The 25,988-nt window shown below is 36.4% G+C and overlaps 1 protein-coding gene across 1 annotated transcript in view; it reads right to left on the reverse strand.

Annotated features, from left to right (window-relative positions):
- The window catches only part of DDX4 (DEAD-box helicase 4), a 65,233-nt gene that overhangs the window by 20,909 nt on the left and 18,336 nt on the right, over positions 1–25,988 (reverse strand). Inside the window, exons 3-13 of the mRNA XM_027520217.1 lie at positions 21,155–21,232; positions 15,791–15,868; positions 13,904–13,954; positions 10,445–10,504; positions 6,998–7,099; positions 5,968–6,048; positions 4,617–4,664; positions 2,725–2,772; positions 2,574–2,621; positions 1,871–2,013; positions 1,103–1,255 (exon numbers count right to left, since the gene is read on the reverse strand). Of these exons, the coding sequence (XP_027376018.1) occupies positions 1,103–1,255; positions 1,871–2,013; positions 2,574–2,621; positions 2,725–2,772; positions 4,617–4,664; positions 5,968–6,048; positions 6,998–7,099; positions 10,445–10,504; positions 13,904–13,954; positions 15,791–15,868; positions 21,155–21,232 (890 nt within the window). The remainder of the gene's footprint in view (positions 1–1,102; positions 1,256–1,870; positions 2,014–2,573; positions 2,622–2,724; positions 2,773–4,616; positions 4,665–5,967; positions 6,049–6,997; positions 7,100–10,444; positions 10,505–13,903; positions 13,955–15,790; positions 15,869–21,154; positions 21,233–25,988) is intronic.

The following is a 25,988-nucleotide window of genomic DNA, read 5'->3' on the forward strand; positions in this document are numbered from 1 at the left end:
CCATCAGAGTTCTTTTAGCGTAACCAGAGGTCACTTCATACTAAGGACCAGGTACTGTACACAGACAACAACAATACATACAGCTATTTCTCATTCTCGACTCCAAAACTGTATAGCTATCACACTGTTGTTGTTAATCACTAAGTTGTGTCCAACTCTTTTTGACCCCATGAACTACAGTACGTCAGGCTGCTTTACTATCTCCCGGAGTTTGCTCAAACTCATGTCCATTGAGTTGGTGATGCCATCCAACCATCTCATCCTCTGTCGCCCCCTTCTCCTCCTGCCTTAATCTTTCCCAGCATCAGGGTCTTTTCCAATGAGGTGGCTCTTTGCATCAGGCAGCCAAAGTACTGGAGCTTCAGCATCAGTCCTTCAAGTGAATATTCAGGGCGAATTTCTTCTAGGATTGATTGCTTTGATCTCCGTGCTGTCCAAGGCACTCTCAAGAGCTTCCTCCAGCACCACAGTTTGAAAGCATCAATTCTTTGGCTTTCAGCCTTCTTTAAGGCTCTCACATCCATACATGACTATTGGAAAAACCTTAGCTTTGACTATAAGGACCTTTGTAAGCAAAGTGGTAAACTTCTGCTTTTTATTACGCTGTCTAGGTTTGTCATAGCTTTTCTTCCAAGGAGGAAGTATCTTTTAATTTTGTGGCTACAGTCACCATCCACAGTGATTTTGGAGCCCAAGAAAATAAAATCTGTCACTGTTTCCACTTTTTGTTTCCCATCTATTTGCCATGAAGTGATGGGGAAAACTTTACATTACATAAATTATTTTTTTCCCTTGCTCTTATAATCAAAGGTCTTATAACCTTCGGTGCTTTGACTCTCAGTTGTTTTGTTTTTAATATTAAGTCCCACAGAAGGAGCTGAATACATTTAGAGATTAAACATCTATGAACTGCAAAACACTACTCTAGAAATAGTTAAAAATTCTTTCTTCAAAAGTACACAAACTTCGATAAAACCAGAAACCAGACGCAAAAACATGAGTATTTATGACAGTTCACTAAAATCATCTACTTGGGAAGAACCAAAGTTCAAAAAGTGACAGTTTGAATACTGGGCAAAATATAAGTAGGGAAGTGACTTACAGTCTTTCCAGAGCCCGTCTGAGCACAAGCCATCAAATCTCGTCCTCCTTGTATAATAGGAATACTGTATTTTTGCACAGGAGTAAGCTTAGTATAACCAGCTTTAGCAATGTTGTTATTCAGTGTCTGACAAAGATTAGCTTCTTCAAAAGCCTAAAAAAAATCAGGGGGCAGTGGTTAAATTCCATGTATCATACACTAGTCATTTCATAAACATATTCCATTTGAATTAGTTTCAAGTTGTTAATTCTACTTTATATAATACATATTCAAAAGTAATATCTAGAACCTTTATGCGATTACTTGATAGAATTAAGGAATATTCCATATAGACAATGGCTCTAAAAACTTGTTCAGCCCCCTTAAAACCTGTGAGATACAAATAACTCTGATCAATAAAAATGGTTCATTACCAACAGGGGATTCTGGGCTCCTCACTCCTTAGAAAATCACTCCCCTAAGATGCACTTTCTCACATACATAGAAAGCAGAAATATTGAATTTTCAGGAAAAGTATCCTTTTTAATAAATTTAAATCAAGTTTCCATCCTAGTTTGAGGAGGTGGGGAGGAAATATAGTACCCTCCCTTTCAACACAGCAATTAATTCTAATACAGATGTTAGATATGATTCTAAATTTCCAACCTAAGATATTGAATACTAAAGATGAAATTTTGTATTTTTTAATATCAACTTAAAGAAATGTACCAAATTTTTAAAAAACAAAGTTTGCCTCACAGGCATTACAGAAACAATTATTGCACTGACCAGAATTGCTGGTGGTGGATCATGTCCAGATACTTCTACAAGAATAGTATCGTATTTGTCAAAGTTTATGCCTGTTTGATAATGTGCAAAGATGGAGTCCTCATCTTCAGGTGGAGGAGGTGGTATGTAGGTCACTTTTGGTCCTTAGAATTTAAAATAAAATTTACATTATAAGGACTAGAATAAAAATTAAAGAGAAAACAGACAAAAACCAACAGACTCAAATTTAAAACAACATGCAAATTCCTGGGCTTCCCTGGTGGCTCACTGGTAAAGAATTCACCTGCCAAATGCAGGAAACACAAGTTCAGTCCCTGCCCCAGGAAAATCTCACATGCCATAGAGCAACTAAGCCCATGTGCAACCTGTGCTCTAGAGCCCAGGAGCTGTAACTACTGAGCCTATGTATCACAACTACTGAAGCCCGTGCACCTTAGAGCCCATGCTCTGCAACAAGAAAAGCCACCACAATGAGAAGACCGCAACTAGAGAGGAGCCCTCACTCTCCGCAACTACAGAAAAGCCTGTGTAGCAACGAAGACCCAGCACAGCCAAAAGTAAATAAATAAAATTACAAAAAAAATTCCCAATGTTTACCATTAAAGTTTTTACTTCAAACTTTTTAAAGTTATCTCTTTAAATAGTCTGCATTTGTATTAAAATGTAATATACATTTATGTGGATCACACAAAAATTAATATACCTTGAGTGTCACCACTTTCTCCTCCTTCAGCTTCTGACTTCCAAGAATCTTAAAAAGAATCAAACCAAAAAAAGACAAATGTTTTTTAAAATTGAGGGGTAAAACAATACTCACTATAAAAATTAAATACCTTATCTAAAGTAAAACTCACTCTTTCCAGAGCCTGTAATTACTTCTTCATTTAAACCTTTGTAACCACCTATTAAAAGAAATACAGTGACAGTCAGTCAATATACAAGACTATGTATATCTTTATTTTTGTTGCTTGTCTTCAAAAAGAAAAAGTTCTAAACATGGATGGTCCCTTCAAACAAATAATATTTGAGACAATTAAGATAAATAGAATCCTGAATATTTTAAGTTCCCTTAGCATTCAAAATGCTGACTTTATGCAGGTTACAATGTTATAACATATTAGTATCTTCTTTTTTAAGCTGTTATGTCTCTTTCCTATTCCTATATTCCTCAACAAAGGAATATATTTTCTAACAGGAACTAAAAGACCATCTCTGTTGAGATGTCCCCACTATAACCTATAGGCTCTATGATTTGCTAGGACTTAGAATACAGTCATAACTACGGCTGTGACTTATTACATAGAAAAGATATGGAGCAAAATAAGCAAAGGAAAAAAAGGGTATGGGGAAAAGGCCAGAGAAGACAAGGTACAAGATTTCAAGAGTCACTCCCACTGGTGTCATACAGGACAACTTGTGACAACATGCTGAAAATGTTTACCAGAGTAATCAATTAGAGATTCAATATCCAGGGTTCTTATGAGGGGCTGATAAAGCAGGCAGGCACCTTCTGCCTGGCATGTACCAAATGTCCCAACTCCCAGAAGAAAAGTGGGTATTCATTATAAACCACATTGTTTTACAAACCATTTAGGCACAGTGGACCACTCTGTGGGGTTAAGGGTGTTGAGACCCCTCCCAAAATCCAAGTTCCCAGAAGTCAGGGAAGGGTCTCGTAAGAAGGACTTTGCAAGAAGAGCAGTCAGGCCTATCATGTTAACTCTTTTCCACATGCTACCCTTCTGGTTTCTAGACAAGGAGTCATTGATTGTGCCATTTTCAGATACTATCACAAAAAGAATAAGGACTGCATTAGATTTGAAAGGCTAACATATAGCATTTTTATATGTGTACTCTCTAATTTTCTTATCCTGTATGTCCATAGGTCTTCAAACCCCTTTTCAAACAAGATCTAATAATTTGTATAAAATATGGTTTAGCCATTAATAATCTTTTTCTGCACCGAAGAAACCAAGAATTTGAAGGAGTGAAGCAGGGAAAAGTGGTTCAAGGGAGTTGCCACTATGAATGCTCTCAGACTAATAATGATCTCAGAATTTTTCAGAGATATTAAACAAGCTTTATTGTTTTACTAGTCTGGAAAATATTTTAACTTTTATATGAAATTTAAGCATTTTTAACTCTGAGATTTTTTTAATAGTATAAAATTATCTATACTGAACTTTTTTTACCCCCTATACCAAGCTAATTATCTCATAATAAGGAAGATTATTTTAATATAAGAATCTGTAAACACAGATTACATCTCCGTCTTTAACATTTGCATGGTAACTCCTATTTTATGGTTATACTATTTATTAAACAGTTATTTATTGATGAATTTTAGGTGATTTTCAGTTTTCACTTATTATAAATGAAGCTTCAGTGAACATCCTTTTATATTTATTAAGCATATATACCTACAGTATATAATGGAATTGCTGGATTAAAGAGTAGTAGTAAACAACTGGCTTCCCCTGGAGAAAGAAATGGCAACCCACTCCAGTATTCTTGCTTGGAAAATCCCATGGACAGACGAGCATGGTGGGCTATAGTCCACAGGGTTGCAAGAGTCAGACACAACATAGCAACTAAACAACAAAAGAACAACTTCTCCAAACTAGCTGTGCAAATGTATACTCCTCGAAGTGTGTATAAAAGCAGCAACAGTTACCTTTAACTTCAAAAATTAAACTTGGACTACAGTCATTTTAACCACTTACAGGTAAACCAAATAAGAACTCACCTCGTCCACTTCCACCACCACTTCTGCTTTGGAAAGTGTCACCATTACCTGTAAGGCATTGTTTCACAGAATATTCAGAGAAAACACAGCTCCTCTTCAAGCACATAAAACATATAGCTATTTCTGAGAAATCTGAGTAATTTCTCAGGATTCCTAGACCCTTAATCCACCCATCTCCTAATTCTATATTTAACTAAAATCTTTTTCTCATTTGAACATTTTGTTTAAACACTTCATTTTTTAGGGCAATTTCAGGTTCACAGAAACATTAAAGGGAAAATACAGAGACTTCCCAGATATTTCCAGCCCTAACACCTGCATATTCCCCCCCTCCCCATAATCAACATTCCCCACAAGAGAGGTATTTTGTTACAGCTGATAAACCTATACTGGCACAACATAATCACCCAAAGTCCACGGTTTACATTACAGCTCATTCATGGTACTGCACAGTGTTTTTTATGTTTGCAAAAGTATATCATGGCATGTCTCCATCATTACAATATCATACAAAGTAACTTCACTACCCTAGAAATTCTCAATGCTCTGTCTGTTCATCCCTTCCCTGAACCCCTAGCAACCACTCATTTTTTTTCACCCCTCTTCTTACAGTTTTGCCTTTTCCAGAATGTCATACAGAGCTGGAATCATATAGTATATGGTCTTTTCAGATTGGCTTCTTTCACACAGTAGCACATATTTAGAGTTTCCCCAGTGGCTCAGCAGTAAAGAATCTGCCTGCAATGCAGGAGTCACAGGAGACGCAGGTTCAATCCCTGGGTTGGCAAGATCCCCTGGAGGAGGGCATGACAACCGACTATAGTATTCCTGCCTAGAGAATCCCATGGACAGAGGAGCCTGGTGAGCTACAGTCCATGGGGTTGCAAAGAATCTGACACAACTGAAGTGACTTAGCATGCACACAGTACACATTTAAGGCTCCTCCATGTCTTTTCAGGCTTGATAGCTCATTTCTTTTTAATACTACAGTTCATTTAACTACTTTTAAACATTTTCATTAACAGAATGCTTTTTTTTTTTTTCACTTTCTCCTCAAATCCCCTCAGAATCCTTTCTTTGAAACCAAAGGAAACTTCATTTTCCTTCTTCTAATCAAAAGTATAATTTATATTTCAAATTAACTGGTAGATAAGAAAGAAGGAATAATTCACAGAGCACAAATTTTATGAGGGAGGGAAAACTGTCCACGTTCTTTTTCCCTACAAATCTAAAAAGCAGAGATAATCATGAGCCAATCTAATATACTTAAAAATATATATTAGGTTCAATAATCCTAGAGCTAGAAGCAAATGTAAATGATTCACATTCAGTAATAAATTCTATTTCTCACCTGCACCACTTAATGCTGATCTTCTAGAACCAAAAATGCCACCAGAGCGCTGGGTCCCCTCATCTTGTTCATAATCACTATCTAGATTTCCAGATAAAAATTTAGATTATGTTACCTTTTAAAACTTTTAAATCATGGAGTAAACAGAAAAAAATCAATTTATGGTACCAGAAATTAAAAAGATGCAAGATAAAATAATTTAAATTTAACAGGAATCATAGTATTTTTGAAGTATCACACAGAAGGATTTTTCCATAAATTATTTCCTTCTATTACAAATTACTTTCTCAAAATTTTATTAAAATTATCTTATAAAAGTAGTCAGAGCTAAATACTACACCAAAATATGATATAGGCAAATTAAATTACCTTTGAAAAACAGCACTGTTACTGTCCCTCAAAATTTCACATTACATAATCTTACTGCTTATTCTCCAGAATAGCATCCCTTGGTACCCACTGCACTCAAATCAAACTTTATCAGTCTTAAACAGCAACCCTCTGGATCTCTTCACTTTTAAAAAAGTGACAATTCACTAATCTGCTACACATCTATTAAATTATTAAATCATTTATGTTTTTAGTTTCACTATTCTGTTCTCCTCTGTTAAGAGAGATATGCATTCCAAAAGTGACCTCAGGAGACAATATCTTAGCACCAAGGAAAGATGACTGGAAAAATTTAGGTAGAAATCACACTGGTATAAGAAGGTATAATGGGAGGCTGAGTCATCAGAATGCCACTTATTTGTAAGGTCAGCCATCTTTATCAAAGCTCTGAAATGCTTCACAGCATGTAATATTAAAGAACTGCATCACACAAACTGTTAGAAAGATTCACATATTCTCATTTAATCTCTAAGGAATTACATGTGTTTACAAAATAATATTTTACATAGCGTAAGTGATTATGTACCAGCCACTATACTAAACCATCTCCATATAGTCATAACAATCTTATATGTGATAGGTATTATTTTTAATCATTTCTTTAATAAATGAAGGACACTATTTGCAATCCACTACTAACTTGGACTTCCTCGACCAAATCCTCCACGGCAACCTCGGAAACTACCTCTTCCACCTCTTCTGGACGATCCTAAAGCTTCTGAATCATTTCCGTCTTGATAACCTATAATATTAAAACATAAACACACAAACGACACAAAAACCAACAAAGAAATCTTGGGGACACGGTGGCCAAGTTAATTTAAGCCTTGCATAATTCAATGACTTTAATATTTTAAGCCATCAACAGATAGTTACTAAAGAGAAATGCTGTATTTGACCTATAAATGCTCAACTTTACCAGTAAATAGATAAAAGGTATTATTTTTTTTTAAAAAATCCACTATTTGCTTTGCGAACAAAACCTAAAAATGACTAAAAAGAAAAAGTGACACCTATAAACACTGTGGTGTTAGAGAAGGCTCTTTAGAGTCCCTTGGACTGCAAGGAGATCAAACCAGTCAATCCTAAAGCAAATAACTCCTGACTATTCATTGGAAGGACTGATGCTGAAGCTGAAACTCCAATACTTTGGCCACCTGATGTGAAGAACTGATTTGTTGGAAAAGACCCTGATGCTGGGGAAGATTGAAGGTGGGAGGAGAAGGGGACGACAGAAGATGAGATGGTTGGATGGCATCACCAATTCAATGGACATGAGTTTGAACAAGCTATGGGTGTTGGTGATGGACAGGGAAGCCTGGTGTGCTGCAGTCCGCAGGGTCGCAGAGAGCCTGAGTGACTCAACTGAACTGAACTGAATGTCCTAAAAATATCAGTTAAGTCTAACTGTTCTAATACGTCATTCAGGATCTCTGTTGCCTTACTGATTTTCTATCTGGAAGATCTGTATATACAAATGACCAATATACACATGGAGAGCTGCTCAACATCACAGTCATCAGGAAATGCAAATCAAAATCACAATGATACAAGGATATGTTGTGCAATACAGAGGATACAGCCAACATTTCATAATAACTATAAGTGGAGTATGAATCACTATGTTTTGATACCTGTAATTTACAAAATATTATACATCAACTATATGTCAATTATAAAAAATCATAATGAGATACCACTTTATATCCATTAGAATGACTATAGTCAAAAAGACAAACACTAACAAGTGTCACCAAAAGAAATGTACTTGAATGTTCAGAGCAGTAGTTTCAGAACAGTCCAAAACTGTACAAAATCCAAGTACACATCATTAGCAGAACAGGAGAACAAAAGAACACTATATAGCAATAATGATCTTCAACTGCAACCAACAATAAGACAATCTCACAATTAAGAAGCTAACCACAAAAATATTATATACTATGTGATTCCATTTATATTAAATACAAAATTTTTTTTAATTTATGCTACTAGAAGTCCGAATAGAGATTAACTGGAAGGGCAGTGCTAATGACTAAAAATGAGCATGAAAGGGGTTTTTGAGGATCTAGTAGTTTCTACTCCTGATCTGCGTGCTTGGGAAAACACAGAACCCAGGTGTTTTCAGTTACTGAAAAGTCACTGAGCTGTATACATTTATGACATATGCACCAACCTGTTCCTGTATGACATCATACTTCAACATAAACTTAGATACGGTTCTATTTACACACACATCTGTATTTACTGAGTGACCACCGTGTCACACACAAGTTTTCTACCTTCAAATGTATACATCTAAAGAAAATAGCAATCAGGGACACCCTACTAGACAACCTACACTAGTCAATAAGCCAGGATCAAGCACAAAGAGCTGCAACTGGCTTTTCATTGCTGCACTTAAATATGAATTAAAATGATTTAAAGAAAACTGAATAGTAAGAAAGATAGCCACTGTTCTGCAGAAAACCAAAAGAGCTATGTTTTAGGAACATTAGTGTCAAAACTCCTTGTTGGGGAAGGAGAGCAATGTTAAAAGACGAATCTATTTCTTAACTAAATGTCCGCCCCATCATTGCAGGGCCCCCTACAATTGCCATTAAAGACTCAGCTTATGCAGAAAGTGAAGAGGAACTAAAAAGCCTCTTGATGAAAGTGAAAGAGGAGAGTGAAAAAGTTGGCTTAAAGCTCAACATTCAGAAAACAAAGATCATGGCATCTGGTCCCATCACTTCATGGGAAATAGATGGGGAAACAGTGGAAACAGTGGCAGACTTTATTTTTCTGGGCTCCAAAATCACTGCAGATGGTGACTGCAGCTGTGAAATTAAAAGACGCTTACTCCTTGGAAGGAAAGTTATGACCAACCTAGATAGCATACTGAAAAGCAGAGACATTACTTTGCCAACAAAGGTCCATATAGTCAAGGCTATGGTTTTTCCAGTGGTCATATATGGATGTGAGAGTTGGACTGTGAAGAAAGCTGAGCGCCGAAGAATTGATGCTTTTGAACTGTGGTGTTGGAAAAGACTCTTGAGAGTCCCTTGGACTGCAAGGAGATCCAACTAGTCCATTCTAAAGGAGGTCAGTCCTGGGTGTTCTTTGGAAGGAATGATGCTAAAGCTGAAACTCCAGTACTTTGGCCACCTCATGCGAAGAGCTGACTCATTGGAAAAGACTGTGATGCTGGGAGGGATTGGGGGCAGGAGGAGAAGGGGACAACAGAGGATGAGATGGTTGGATGGCATCACCGACTCGATGGACGTGAGTTTGAATGAACTCCAGGAGTCGGTGATGGACAGGGAGGCCTGGCATGCTGCAATTCATGGGGTCGCAAAGAGTCAGACACAACTGAGCGACTGAACTGATTCACCACCAAATTCCTACCCACCGCCCCTCACAACTCATCCAAGGCTATAGTGAAATCCACAGCAAGTCTCAGCTTCACTAGGAAGGCCTGCTATTCAATGATCTATTCAATGAGCCAATCATCTAATAGGCAAGGGAAAACAATATCTCCAAGTTGCAGCAAAAACTATGATGTATCTAGTGCAGCTCCAAACACTAAAGTTCTATCATAAATATATTTGCACACTTGTAGCAATTTTATAAGTTCACTGTGGTTTTTCGTGGATATTGTTGCTATTTTAACATGTCTGCCTATAGATAATCCAGAACTGAGCACTATAATTTTTATACCATCTCACCTCAAGCAGAGGCAGGATTAGCAAGTATGGTAATTAATCTACAACTTCTCCCTTCCCCCATATCTCCAATGTTCCTACTCAGAGACAAAGACATCCCAGTTTATCTATACTGTGAATGACCAAGATTCACACAGTCCCACCTTTTGTCGTTCATAGAACACTCTGGAGGTCTTAGGAAAAGACAAATTGAGTGACATCAGAAAGCAGAAGGAGAGACACCTACTGAATATTAACTCAAATATTAACAGCATAAAGGATATGCCAAAGTATTTTTCTTGAAAGGTTTTCACCACCAGAATTTTTCTTTCAGCTCTTCCAAAATCAGTTTTTCAGTTTAATTTCTGTCTTAAGTACAAGTTGTTCCAAAACATGGTCCTTACCGCCTCTCTTGGAAAACCCTCTGTTCCGTGTTTGATTATCTTCACAGTCAATACTAGATTCTTGAATAAAAATTTAACATGTGAATAGCATCTAAATAATTATTGCAGTATTTATATTACTGTAGTATCTAAATAGTACTATCACAAGAGAAATTACTGAGAAAAAATATATTCATAAGCTAACATATGAACAAAATTTTAAAATCACCATAACAACAAAATACAAACACATTATTCAGTCAATTCTTTTTAAAAATCACCTAATATACCTAAATACTAAATGTTAAGCATGTTATCTGTCAAGTTCTGAGCACAGCCAAAAAATAAGAATTTCATAAATGTCACGAAACAGTTTCAGAAATATCTGAACAGTTGAGTAGTCAAACGGATCTCAGAAATGCATAACTATTGTATTTATAATGTCATCATTAATCTGTAAATTGTCTTTCTTAAACCTGAGGCATTATAGTGTTTTTTTAATATATGCAAACTTTTCCCTATCCATCCTAATGGAAGCATTTGGGGACATCCCGGCTTTCTGTCCTTAGTGACATTATTAAGTAACATTACCAGAGTTTATACATAGTAGTATGAGGATCACTACACTGAAGGATGACTAAAAATTATCAGGAAAGTTGGTTAAAAATAAATTATCAGAACCCACCCTAGAGAGATTCATTTTGAATGTGCAGAGTGATATCCAGGAATGAACAATTTTTCTAAATTAAAAAATTATACCTTATTGATATAACTTTCAGTAATAACTTTAAGCTTTCTAGAAGATTCCAGTAAACCCATATTTAGAAAATACCAAGATGGTTTCAAGGAATCTTTGTACATATCACTAACATTTAGTGCCAGAGAACTAGGTCCCAGTGATGACATATGTGGCTCGACAGATTAAAAGCTATCAGTTGTTTATGTACAAAAGTACTAATCTACTCAATTAATATTGATTTATAATAAACAATGACCCACAGCTCTTGCTGCAGGCTCCTATTTGAGCTGACATCAACAATTGACAATATTCCTAAAGAGTCATTTAACATCAAGACAACCTTCTCAGAAGCAAAGATTTCATACAAGGGGGTTGAAGAGGAAAGAAAGAATTCTGGAAAGATTCTTAGAATAATCTGGAATAATGGAATTATTATTTGATGATATAATAATTCATCATCATCTGGAATAATGATGATGGTAGCTAACATTTATTGTCATATATGAAAGAAAACCCACCTCACATAACCTTTGGCCAACTGTTCTCCTCAAACAAACTTACAGTTATTTTGACCACACTGGGAATTAAAATAGGCTAATGACATTAGGAGAAACTGGGTGAGGAGTACAATTACATTAGAGGCAAGCTGAAGGAAATCTTCTGTACTATTTTTGAAACTTCTTGAGTCAAATGATTTCAAAATAAAAAGTTATTAAAAAATAATCTCTGTAGAGTTAAAAATAAAGTTAAGCACAAACAAAAATGAGATAATGATCCCAAGATCAGTTATAATCTACTAATTATAGAAAAATAATGTAATAATAACACATAAAACAGTATCCATCTGACACTCTTCTAAATGAATTCTATTTTAACTTTTTAAATCCTCACAAAAACCTTATGAGGTGGGTATTATCCTCAATTTATAAACAGAAAAAAAGAAATACAAAGTTAAACATGCTTTTTAAAAATAATACAACTGACAGGAAGAGAAGGATCTGGGTCTCAAATCCCGGGTGTCTGATTCCAAAATCTGAGCTCCTTATTACTATACTGGACCAGCTAAGGGACACAAGATACGGGAAAAATAACCACAAAATACACTATACATCTGTGTGCAGAGAAGTTATAAAGACTCCATAGATCAGTGGTTACCAAATGAAAGAGGCATCAGAGTCAGCAGGGAGGCTTTTAAATACAGGATCCAGGGCCTCACTCAAATCTCAATCAGGTTCTCTTGGGAAAGTATTATTAATTATTGTAGTCTATCTTCTGCTAACAATACTCTATTCTCACCATTTTCTGTATTCCTCCAAACCAGAGTGTCAGTACCTTCAAACCACATAAATGTCTTTGATTTTAGCAGTGATCCAGTCTCAGGAATCCTTTTCCACTGTAAATACTTATTTGAGTCTGAATAAGTACCTACATGCCCCAAATTGTATTTATATATAAAGTGAAATTTTGTTTCCTGACTTGTTCTACTATCCTCTTTTTCTTAAGGTAACACAGCATTCAAAAGTTGTACTTCATAAATTAGTTAAGATAGATGACAACAGCCCAGATTAGGAAGGCTGAATTCTTGGTTAAGGCTCTGCCTATACTGCTTTGGTCACAAAGAGTCGGACACAATTGAGCAACTGAACTGAACTGATACTGCTTTGGGGCTTCCGTGGTGGTTCAGCTGGTAAAGAATCCGCCTGCAATAAGGGAGACCTAGGTTGGAAAGATCCTATGGAGAAGGGAATGGCTACCCACTCCAGTATTCTGGCCGGAAGAATTCATGGATGAAGCACAAGCTGGAATCAAGACAGCTGGGAGAAAAATCAATAACCTTGCATATGCAGATGAAGCCACCCTTATGGCAGAAAGCCGAGAGGAACTAAAGAGCCTATTATTGAAAGTGAAAGAGAGTGAAAAAGCTGGCCTAAAACTCAACTTTCAAAAAATGAAGATCACGGTATCTGGTCCCATCACTTCATGGCAAATAGATGGGGAAACAATGGAAACAGTGACAAACTTTATTTTCTTGGGCTCTAAAATCACTGCAGATGGTGACTTCAGCCATGAAATTAAAAGACACTTACTCCTTGGAAGAAAAGCTATGACCAAGCTAGACAGCATATTAAAAAGCAGAGACATTACCTTGCTGACAAAGGTCCATCTAGTCAAAGCTACGGTTTCTCCATTAGTCATGTATGAATATGAGTTGGACCATAAATAAAGCTGAGTGCACCAAAGAATTGATGCTTTTGAACTGTGGTATTGGAGAAGACTCTTGAGAGTCCCTTGGACTGCAAGGAGACCAAACTAGTCAATCCTAAAGGAAGTCAGTTCTGAATGTTCATTGGAAGGACTGATGCTGAAGCTCCAATACTTTGGCCACCTGATGCAAAGAACTGACTCAGTAGAAAAGACCCTGATGCTGAGAAAGATTGAAGGCAGGAGGAGAAGGGGACGACAGAGGATGAGATGGTTGGATGGCATCACTGACTGGATGGAAATGAGTTTTAGCAAGCTCTGGGAGTTGGTGATGGACAGGGAAGCCCAGCATGCTGCAGTGCATGGGGTCACAAAGAGCCAGACACGACTGAGCGACTGAACTGACTGATAGTTGCTTTATAAAACTGTGTTTAAATAAATCAGAGCTGGAACAGATTAAGATACTTAATTATATTTTCCCCTTAACATGTATTCTAGACACTAAATTCTTAAGTCACTACAAAAAACAGTGAACTTACCTCTCCAGAAACCAGAGCTATCACCTTCTTCAAACTTGTTATTTGAAAAACCTACACAAAACATAAAATTAAACTCCCAAATTTCTGAAAACAATTACCTAAATCAAATGACCAAAAACCAATTTCTTCTGCAGAAGAAAGAGAAACAGAGAAACACACACCTTACAGGGACTGACAGTTATGATGTCCCTTTAAAACTGTATAAATCACATACAACTATATATATAAATAGTGATGAGTGCATATGCATTGTATGCCAACTTCTGCCTTGTGTCAGTTTAAGATTAAAATACCAGCCAATCTTATATAACCTAAAATGTTACATATTCCTCCATATGTACATGAGTGAAACATGGGTATGCGTGTGCCTATCTCACTATAACCACTATGTACTTTCTATTCAAAATATCAAATTTTTATGAATTTTATGAATTATACTCTCATCTGCTGGAGGACAACTAAATTACAATCCAATATCATATCATTTTCCCTTCTCAGTATCAAGGAGATTCTGCCAACTTCTGTTAATAAAATTTTAAAAACAATCTTTCACCAAAGTCTGCTTTCAAATTTCTCATTGAATAAAACCTTGTGTCTAGATCTATGCATCTCTGGAACATATAGATGTAGCTCTAAAGTTCACTTTAAAAGCATCCATCAGTAATATTTCATACATTTTTAAAAATATTAGTCTTAATAAAATGATCTTTACTGAAGTGATACTCAGGGTACCTAGGTAACTACAAGTTACTCAGATAATGTAACTTAAATGTCAATATGCAATGTCTATCAATCATGATCTAATTTAAATAAAATATATTAAATTACAGCTTCAATAGTACAGAGACCAATCAATTACTCTTTGACAGACATTAAATTTATATGCAAGGTGTCTACATATTAAGTCATTTAACATCTCAGGCTCAACAAAATCTCATGTTCCAGCATTAAACTTCAGAGACATTTAATATATAATTAGCATATAAAAAAGTAAGTATCCATATATAGAGGCCATATGGCCTCTATATATGAATGGATAACACTTTTTCCTTAAGCAGATATATAATTTCAAAATAAAGACAGCCCCTACAAAAAGATTATATATAACAAAACAGATTTTTTGGTTATTTTATTCATTTAAATATTTGCAATCTTTGAAGTTGGTTCAGAAAAGGATTACATTCTACTGCCCTCTACAATTGCCCCTTTCCCTCCATACACCTTTCCCAGAAAAGTCAAGTGCTGAGTCTCCAAAATGCTTGAGAAGTCTTCCATCTACGTACTATTGGTTTTGATCTTAAACTCTATGTAAGTTCTACTTTATAGTTTTTAAATTTTTTTAGAAACAAAATGCAAATTCAAAACTTCTACTGGTTCTTTTGGAGAAGGAAATGGCAACCCATTCCAGTATTCTTGCCTGGAGAATCCCATGGACAGAGGAGCCTGGCAGGCTACAGTCCACGGGGTCGCAAGAGTCAGACACAACTTAGCGACTAAACCACCACCACTGGTTCTTTGTTCAAGTACAGATGGAAACTCAGGTTCACCCCTGGAAGTGTAAGATAGATCTCTTGTTGCAGAAGCAGGGCAAGGAAATCATGAGTACAGGAGAAAAGACATGGGGTTCACCTGTGGGGTAAAGCAATTTGACGAGATGCTGCAGCAAGTAGCATGGCTATTAAAAAGGAAAACAAGAGAACTAAACAGAATAGCAAACACATCCAAAGCAGCATAAAGTGTTGCTCTAAACTATGATTAGGAAAGTGAAAGCACTCCCTTGTGATCTCCATAAATTCTTGGGAAAGGCACACACTTAAAAGGAAACAGAACTCAAAGACTATAAGGTATCACTTAAGTTTCAATTGAAAGACATCATAAGCAGATTACCTCTGTTTCCAAAACTCTTTCCAACTCCAAAACCACCCACTGTGGACGTATTCTCTCTTTTATTAGACTCACCAGGATCTGAAAAAGTTCAGATAAAATTAAAACTTTTTAAAGTATAAAATCAAGTGTGTCATCAATAACTAGGAATTAAATGAATCTGTGTGGTAAGGGAACTTACAAGGATGAGGAGAGAGTATTACAGGAACTTATAAAATTAAAATATACCTGCAACTTCTTTTTTAAAAATTCTTACATTATACCAAACTAAAAATGTAAATATACTATTGCTGAAATACAGCTCTCAACTAGTTGCTGTTTTACTAGAGAACTTTAACCAGGAAATTCAACTCTACAATTGAACTCTATTCAACTCTGATTTTCTATATATTGAAACCTCACCTTGATAGATCCAGCTATTTAGATAGATCACATACCTCTATGTGAAAGTCACTGCTAATGAAAATTCTATACTCTTGTCCTTTAATTATTATTTATTCATTTTTAAAAAATATATTTATTATTTATTTGGCTGCACCAGGTCTTAGTTGCATCATGAGAACTCTTAGTTGCAGCATATGGGATCTAGTTCCCTGACCAAGGATCAAACCAGGGCCCCTGGTATTGGCAGCATAGAGTCTTAAGTCACTGGACCACAAGGGAAGTCCCGATTCATTTTTCCAGTACTTAAATCACTCTCAATCTACTTTTTAAAATTAGAATTAAGAAAGAGCTATATAATAACAAAAAAATGCTAAGAATACCATTTCATCTCCCACTCCTCCATAGTATTTCCCTATATCAACCTTCTTAGTTTTATATCCTGCCGGGAGCCGGCATATTGCATATTGAGTGCATATTGCATATTGAGTGCAGCACTTTCCACAGCATCATCTTTCAGGATCTGGAATAGCTCAACTGGAATTCTATCACTGCTGGGAGCCAGTGTGAGGAACTCTGCCCATGACAAAGGTCATGAGGAAGGAGGCTCGGCATACGCAAAGGCGGGATCGAACCTCAGGGGTCCCCCTGGAAATTTTCGAGCATTTACACCCAAAACCAGAGTCTGCCTACTTTCTGCTTTGTGCTTTCACCTACACCTCTGACTTTACGGGGGGCTGTCCCCCACTACCTCTCTGAAAAAAGAGTTAGCTTACAGCTCCAGTTAATAATTCCTGGGTGTGACAGTGTTTAACCTACAAACTCCTTTGGAAGTCCTCTAGCCTGCCTGAATAGGTTTTTTCCGGCAACATGTGATTGTTCAGAGCCTCCCAACTGTGAGAGGCAGGAGATGTTCTAAACTGTCTAAACACAGATTCCTTTGAGTAGTTAAAAGATTGATTAGAAATTGTATTGGTGAAGGGTTTTTCACTTGTTGGGCCAATGTTTGCTGTTAAGTTTCCATATCCCTTACCTGCTGTGTCCCTGGCAGTGTATTGATTAATATAATTGGTGTAAGTAGTAGCTTTAATGTTTGTAACCTGGGACCCTTGAGTTAATTCTTTTTCTTGTTATAGCCCACCACACCTTTGCTCTGTAGGAATGCAACTTTATCTAATGCTTTTGGAGGGTGGCACCTGACCAATCACCTTTAGAGAAAAATAAGTTTTCTGAAGAAAGGGTCTTAAAATGTTAACAGGCCTCCGGGCCAGAAGATGATGCAAATCACCTAAGCTTTTGCATATGATAAGTTTGCAGGAAGAAAGCCTGGCTTGCTGCATGACTATACCCCTTCCCCCATTATCCTCTATGCATAACTTATAAAAACTACTTTGGAAAATAAAGTGCGGGCCTTGTTCACCGAAACTTGGTCTCACCATGTCGTTCTTTCTCTTACCTTCTGGCTGAATTATTCAGCCTCTTTTCTCCACTGAATTTCCTCACTGAGCTATCCTTATTCCATTACTCTTTATATCCTTAATTAAAGTTTAATTAAGCAGTTGTTTCCTGATCCTCGCCAACGCCGTCCCCGCTTCAAATTCCCTGGATCCACCGGGGCTGGACCCCGGCAATATCCCACTATATAACTCTGAGATATTGGGGGCAGGAGGAGAAGGGGATGACAGAGGATGAGATGGCTGGATGGCATCACTGACTCGATGGACGTGAGTCTCAGTGAACTCCGGGAGCTGGTAATGGACAGGGAGGCCTGGTGTGCTGTGATTCATGGGGTCGCAAAGAGTCGGACACGACTGAGCGACTGAACTGAACTGAACTGACTGATACAACTCTGAACACCCAACATTTTAACTCGTAAAACAACTTCCCATACTCCACACTGTGAACTTCTAATATATTCTATTTCCTACATGCTATTCCTTCAGCATGACATTCCTTGCTTTCCTATTTTTCCTAGCAAAATTCTTTTCACTCTTCAAAAGCCTGATTCAAAACCCACCTCTTCTGTGAAGTCCTCCTTCAGTCCTCCAACTGTAATCAATTCATCAATCACATTCCCACAGCATACTATGTGTATCTCTTTTTAAGCAATATTTCTTTCCATGTGCTTCTCTACCACTAAATTAAGAATTTTGAGGGCAGAGTTTCTATGCTAAGCAGCACAGTTATTTAAAACATAAACTTAAGCACCCAAAACATTATAAATAGCCACTTTAAATTATCACTGGGATAATTATCATTATCTTGTTATTTTCACAAATTATCTTCCCTACATCTGTAATATCCTAATACAGAGGAGCTAAGAGATCTGTGAAACTCCTAATGCCACATGTAAAACTGTGTATATGCAACTATCAGTATTTTTATCAGATTCTAAAAAAGCATGTGATTCAGAAAGCTAAGGCTTTTTAGGCCATACTTCACAGAAGATAAAAAGCTAGTCAATATATATGTTAGGTAATTAAAAGTCAATTTTAGAACCACGTTACTAGATATATCCAAGTTGTGAAAAAAAATACCATAGAGATTGAAACGAACTAGAATGTTAAACTGAATCATTTGGGATAGGTGTGGTTCTTCTATAAATTTCCAGGATTATATGTAGTATTAAAGATAACTTTTTTCTTTTCTTAAATATTATCGGAGTACAGTTAATTTACAATTTTATGTTAGTTTCAGGTATACAAAGTGATTCAGTTTACATATACATATATTCATCCTTTTTCAGATTTTTCAAAAATAACTTTTTAAAGTATCAATGTTCACAGAGAGTTTTGATCAGAAATTTAATGTATTTAAATCTACACTATAACAATTCATAGTAAAATCTCAGTGATGGTTTTCTCATTTAAAAAGGCTCTATTCAACAATGTTTAGAAGTCTGTATCAAAAAATATCATTCTAAATTAGGATTTTAAAATATATCCAAATATTAAGTAGTTCCCTGAGTGTCATATTAAGGTATTTGTTACTTCTTAGTAGTAGCAAACAAAATACACACTTGACTCTCTAAGTACAACTACATGGTCCAAAACATTAATGCTTCTTACTTAATATGCAGGCTTAAAAACAAAAAAATATATACGTATCTTCAACAAATTTCATTAGTAGAATATGTCAAAGCATAAAATTCACACTTACGTTAACTCTATCTTAAAACATTAAGTTTTCCAAGTAGCAAATGAAATACCATAGACCAACTTTCAGTTGCCAATGAATAAAAATATATAGAAATACCAAAGTTTTTCAAAAACTAACATTTAATAAATTCAAGAATAAGTATCATGTATATTTAAAACTATTAACCTTAGCTTACGGCATCCCATAAAAGAAATTTATTTAAAAATTCATATGACCATTTGAGGTTCTAATAATATTTTGTTGCACTATACTAAAATACAGTGAGAATATTTTCAGCATTTTAACAACAAATCTAAAAATGGAATGGAGGAAAGTATTTTGCTGGGTCATTTTCTGTCAAATCTAGTGCTGGTTGTTCTAAAGGTGACAATAAAAACTTTGAATTTTGAAAAAACAACCTCTTAATACTAGCGAGCTAACAGAACTGTTTCACATACTGCATTTTCATGAGAAACATAAAACTTAAGAAAGAGGTCCTTCACATTCTAGTCTCTGGAGTTTCTCTCATTCCTCCCATGCCAAATGGGAACAAAAACCATCAACACATTAAGCAGAAGCTCTAGGAAGCTGCTCTAGGAAGCAACTCTCTTTAATCAATCTACCCATCTAATCAATTCAACTATTTTCTACTATCTTAAAAAGTAAAACAGTGAAAAGAATACTGGTATTGAAAAAAAAATTCATCATCCCAACAAAGTCTACTATACACTAAGTTATATCAGATTTACCTTGCACTAAACTGCCTCTTGAGAAACCTATATGCAGGTCAGGAAGCAACAGTTAGAACTGGACATGGAAGAACAGACTGGTTCCAAATAGGAAAAGGAGTACATCAAGGCTGTATATCGTCACCCTGGTTGTTTAACTTATATGCAGAGTACATCATGAGAAACGCTGGACTGGAAGAAACACAAGCTGGAATCAAGATTGCCGGGAGAAATATCAATAACCTCAGATATGCAGATGACACCACCCTTATGGCAGAAAGTGAAGAGGAACTCAAAAGCCTCTTGATGAAAGTGAAGCCTCTTGATGAAAGTGGAAGAGGAGAGTGAAAAGTTGGCATAAAGCTCAACATTCAGAAAACTAAGATCATGGCATCTGGTCCCATCACTTCATGGGAAATAGATGGGGAAACAGTGGAAACAGTGGCAGACTTTATTTCTGGGGGTTCCAAAATCACTGCAGATGGTGACTGCAGCTGTGAAATTAAAAGACACTTACTCCTTGGAAGGAAAGTTATGACCAACCTAGATAGCATATTCAAAAGCAGAGACATTACTTTGCCAACAAAGGTCCATCTAGTCAAGGCTATGGTTTTTCCAGTGATCATGTATGGATGTGAGAGTTGGACTGTGAAGAAAGCTGAGAGCCAAAGAATTAATGCTTTTGAACTGTGGTGTTGGAGAAGACTCTTGAGAGTCCCTGGGACTGCAAGGAGATCCAACCAGTCCATTGTGAAGGAGATCAGCCCTGGGTGTTCTTTGGAAGGAATGATGTTGAAGCTGAAACTCCAGTACTTTGGCCACCTCATGCGAAGAGCTGACTCATTGGCAAAGACCCTGATGCTGGGAGGGATTGCGGGCAAGAGGAGAAGGTGACGACAGAGGATGAAATGGCTGGATGGCATCACCGACTCGATGGACATGAGTTTGGGTAAACTCCAGGAGTTGGTGATGGACAGGAAGGCCTGGCATGCTGCGATTCATGGGGTCGCAAAGAGTCAGGACACGACTGAGTGACTGAACTGAACTGAAACAACCATAAACGCCTCTATTCATTCCACTATTCAGCTATTATAATAGATGATTAAAGAAAGATACTTACCTCTGTTTCCCAAACTCCTCCCAGAGGCAAATCCACTTCTCATGAAATGATCTCTTCGAGATGATCCATCACCCATTTCTAAAGTAAGTAACATGTGAAGCAAGTCAAAATAACAAAAAAGTATCCTGGTGGTAAGTAAGCTTTAAACCATCTAAATGTGCCGTGCACATGGCATAGGAGGAATTTTACATAGCAATAAGAAAGATGAGTAGACTAGTAGAAAAATGGGCTATAAGAATAGGTAGTCCTCCAAAAGAAAAAAAATGCTGACTCTCAGTCATAATTAAAGACACTGAAAATCAAAAGAAGAATGTACTTTTCCCAACCATGACTGACTTGAACAGTTTGCTAATACAAATCTAGCAGAAGACCTAAATGGGCTTTCCTCATAGCTATGTTGGTAAAGAGTCTGCCTGCAATGAAGGAGACCTAGGTTAGATCTCTGGGCTGGGAAGATCCTCTGAAGAAATAAATGGCAACCTATTTCAGTATTCTTGCCTGGAGAATACCATGGACAGGTTACAGCCCATGGGGTTACAAGAATTGGACATGACTTGGACATGACTTAGTGACTAAACCACCACCAGAAGACCAGACATTTCTCCAAAGACAACATACAGATGGCCAACAAACACATGAAAAGATGCTCAGCATCACTAATTATTAGAGAAATGCTAATCAAAACTACAATGAGGTATCATCTCACACAAGTCAGGATGGCCAACATCAAAAAGTCTACAAACAACAAATACTGGAGAATGTGGGGAGAAAAGAGATCCTCTTACACTGTTGGTGGGAAGGTAAATTGATACAGGCACTATGGAGAACAATATGGAGGTTCCTAAAAACTACTAAAAACATAAGGACCATATGACCCAGCAATCCCAACACTGGGCATACACCCAGAGAAAAACATAATTCATAAGGACACATGCACCCCAATGTTCACTGCAGCACTATTTACAAAAGCCAGGACAGGGAAGCAAGCAAAAGTTCCATCAACAGAGGAAATGAATAAAGAAGATGTGGTACACACAGACAATAGAATATTACTCGGCCATAAAAAGGAATGAAATTGGGTCACTTGTAGAGACATGGATGTACCTAGAGACTGTCATAGAGAATGAATAGTCATAAAAACAAATATCATATATTAATGCACAAATGTGGAATCTAGAAAAAAGGTACAGATGAGCCTATTTGCAAAGCAGAAATAGAGACACAAACATAGAAAACAAATATATGGATACCAAGAGGCAGGGGTGGGGGGAAGGATGAACTGAAGACTGGGATTCATGTATATATACTATTGATGCTATGTGTAAAATAGGTAACTAATGAAAATCCTACTATATAGCATAGGGAACTCATTGCTCTATGGAAAGGAAATCCAAACAAGTGGAAATATATATATATATATCTGGTTCACTTCACTGTACAGTAGAAACTAACATAACATTGTAAAGCAACTATATTCCAATAAATATTTTTTTTAATACCAAGACTAGTCAAGGACATAGGGAAACAAGCAGAATCATATACAACACTGAAACTATAAACTAGATCAATCTTGATCCTAATTTTAAAAGAAAATACTTTTTGAAAATATACTAGTATAATTTTTCCTGTGGATATACTCACACGGTAACACAGATACACATAAAAATGTTTTGATAAGCACTGTCTATAACAGCCAAGAAAAACAGTCAAAGGAGAACAGATAAATTACAATCATCCACAGAACACTGTAAAAATCCACAGAACTAAAAACACCAAACAAGTGACATTCTTCAATAGAATGTTCATAAAAACCAACCACATGGAAGGCCAAAATGTAAATTCAACAATTTCAAAAACCAGTATCACATACACAAAATTCTGTAATTGCAATGCAATCAAATTAAAAGTTACTAGAAGACAAATACTGTATATTTTTGCTTATATGTGGAATCTAAAAAATAAAACATGTCCACAGATATACAAAAACAGAAAAGATGAACAGATATAGAAAACGAAGTAGTGGTTTGCCACATGGGAGAAGGGTGAGGAAGGTATGAAATAGGTGAAGGGGAGGTAAGAGGTACAAACTACTAGTTACAAGGAACTACAGGGATGTAATATACAGCACAAGGAATACAGTCAATCTTTTATACTAACTCTGTATGGTGTATAGTCTATAAAAATAGCAAATCACTATATATACTGAAAATTAATATGATAGTGTAACTCAATTATACAATTTTAAAATTCTCTTACATTTGGAAATATATTTTTAAAACACTTCTATACAAAACAGTTCAAAGAAGAAAAATTACAATGGAACTTTAGAAATACTTAGAATTGTATGATAAAATGATATATATCAGAAATTAAATTTTTATACAATAAGAACTGAAAATTAATTAGGTAAACATCCATCTCAACTAGTAAGAACGTTAGAAAAACAACAAAATAAATCACACAAGAATAAAGGAGAAAAAAAGGAGGTAAGAGCAGACCTCCCTGGTGGCTCAGTGGTAAAGAATCCACTAATGCAGGAGACACAGGTTCAATCCCTGGTTCAGGAAGATCCCACATGAGGGGGGACAACTAAGCCTGTGTGCCACAACTACTGAGCCAGCTCTAGAGCCCATGAGTTGCAACTACTGAAGCCCATGCATCAACAGCCTGTGGTCCACAACAAGAGAAACCACTGGAATGAGAAGCCCATGCACTGCATCAAGAGTAGCCCCCACTTACCACAAGTGGAGAAGGCCTGTGCAGAGCAATGAAGACCCAGTACAGCCATAAATAAATAAAAATAAATATATCTTTAAAAAAATGTTAAAAACAACAAATAATGCAAGAGGAAACAGAAATATAATAGTGGCTCAATAAAGCCAAAACCTAGTTCTTTTAAGAAACCAATGAGACACTCCAGGACAAAGGACGGAAAGTACGGAGATGGAAAAAGGTATTTCATGCAAATGAAAACGACAATAAAGTGGGGGATGCAACACTCATATAAACAAAACAGATATCCAAACAAAAGCCATAAAAAGGCTAAAGAAAGACACTACATAATGATAAAAGAATCAATACATGAAGAGGATATTACATTCAATGACACATATGCACTCAATATAGGAGCATCTAAATTTATATATATACATATTTATAAATATAAATTTTTATATTTAAAATTATATTTAAATATTTAAAATACTTATAAATGTAAAAACATATAAGTATATAAAAATATTATACTCTTTGCAGACAAACATGGAGAACTCTATACAGTCAGCAAAAACAAGACCAGGAGCTGACTGTGGCTCAGATCATAAACTTGTTACTGCCAAATTCAGACTGAAACTGAAGAAAGCAGGGAAAACCACTAGAGCCTTCAGGTATGACCTAAATCAAATCCCTTATGATTATAGAGTGGAAGTGAGAAATACATTCAAGGGATTAGATCTAATGGAGTGCCTGAAGAACTATGGATGGAGGTTCCTGACATAGTACAAAAGGCAGTCATCAAGACCATCTCCAAGAAAAAGAAATGGAAAAAGGCAAAATGGTTGTCTTAGGAGGCCTTACAAATAGCTGAGAAGAGAAGTGAAAGAAAAAGGAGAAAAGGAAAGATAAACCCATTTGAATGCAGAGTTCCAAAGAATAGCACAGAGAGAGAAGAAAGCCTTCCTCAGTGATCAGTGCAAAGAGATAGAGGAAAACAATAGAATGGGCAAGACTAGAGATCTCTTCAAGAAAATGAGTGATACTAAAGGGAACAGTTCATGCAAAGATGGGCTCGATAAAGGACAGAAATAGTATGGACCTAAAAGAAGCAGAGATATTAAGAAGAGGTGGCAAATACACAGAACTATACAAAAAAGATCTTCACGACCCAGATAATCACGATGGTGTAATCACTCACCTAGAGCCAGACATCCTGGAACGTGAAGTCAAGTGGGCCTTAGGAAGCATCACTATGAACAAAGCTAGTAGAGGTGATGGAATTCCAATTGAGCTATTTAAAATCCTAAAAGATGATGCTGTGAAAAGTGTTGCACTCAACATGCCAGCAAATTTTGAAGACTCAGCAGTGGCCACAGGACTGGAAAAGGTCAATTTTCATTCCAATCCACAAGAAAGGCAATACCAAAGAATGTTCAAACTACTGCACAACTGCACTCATCTCACATGCTAGCAAAGTAATGCTCAAAATTCTCCAAGCCAGGCTTCAACAGTACATGAACCATGAACTTACAGATGTTCAAGCTGGATTTAGAAAAGGCAGAGGAACCCAAGATCAAATTGCCAATATTCAAATTGCCAATAACTCAAGATCATTGAAAAAGCATGTGAGTTCAAGAAAAATATCTACTTCTGCTTTATTGACTAGGCCAAAGCCTTTGACTGTGTAGATCTCAACAAACTATGGAAAATTCTTAATGAGATGGGAATACCAGACCACCTGACCTGTCTCCTGAGAAATCTATTTCCAGGTCAAGAAGCAACAATTAGAACTGGACATGGAACAAAAGACTGGTTCCAAATAGGAAAAAGAGTACATCAAGGCTGTATATTGTCACCCTGCTTATTTAACTTATATGCAGAGTACATCATGCGAAATGCCAGGCTGGATGAAGCACAAGCTGGAATCAAGATTGCCAGGAGAAATATCAATAACCTAAGACATGCAGATGACACCACGCTTATGGCAGGAAGCAAAGAAGAACTAAAGAGCCTCTTGATGAGAATCAAAGAGGACAGTGGAAAAAGTGGCTTCAAATTCAATATTCAGAAAACGAAGACCATGGCATCCAGTCCCATCACTTCATGGCAAATAGACGGG

This window comes from Bos indicus x Bos taurus, chromosome 20, assembly GCF_003369695.1.
Source record: "Bos indicus x Bos taurus breed Angus x Brahman F1 hybrid chromosome 20, Bos_hybrid_MaternalHap_v2.0, whole genome shotgun sequence".
Classification (NCBI taxonomy): Eukaryota; Metazoa; Chordata; class Mammalia; order Artiodactyla; family Bovidae; genus Bos; species Bos indicus x Bos taurus.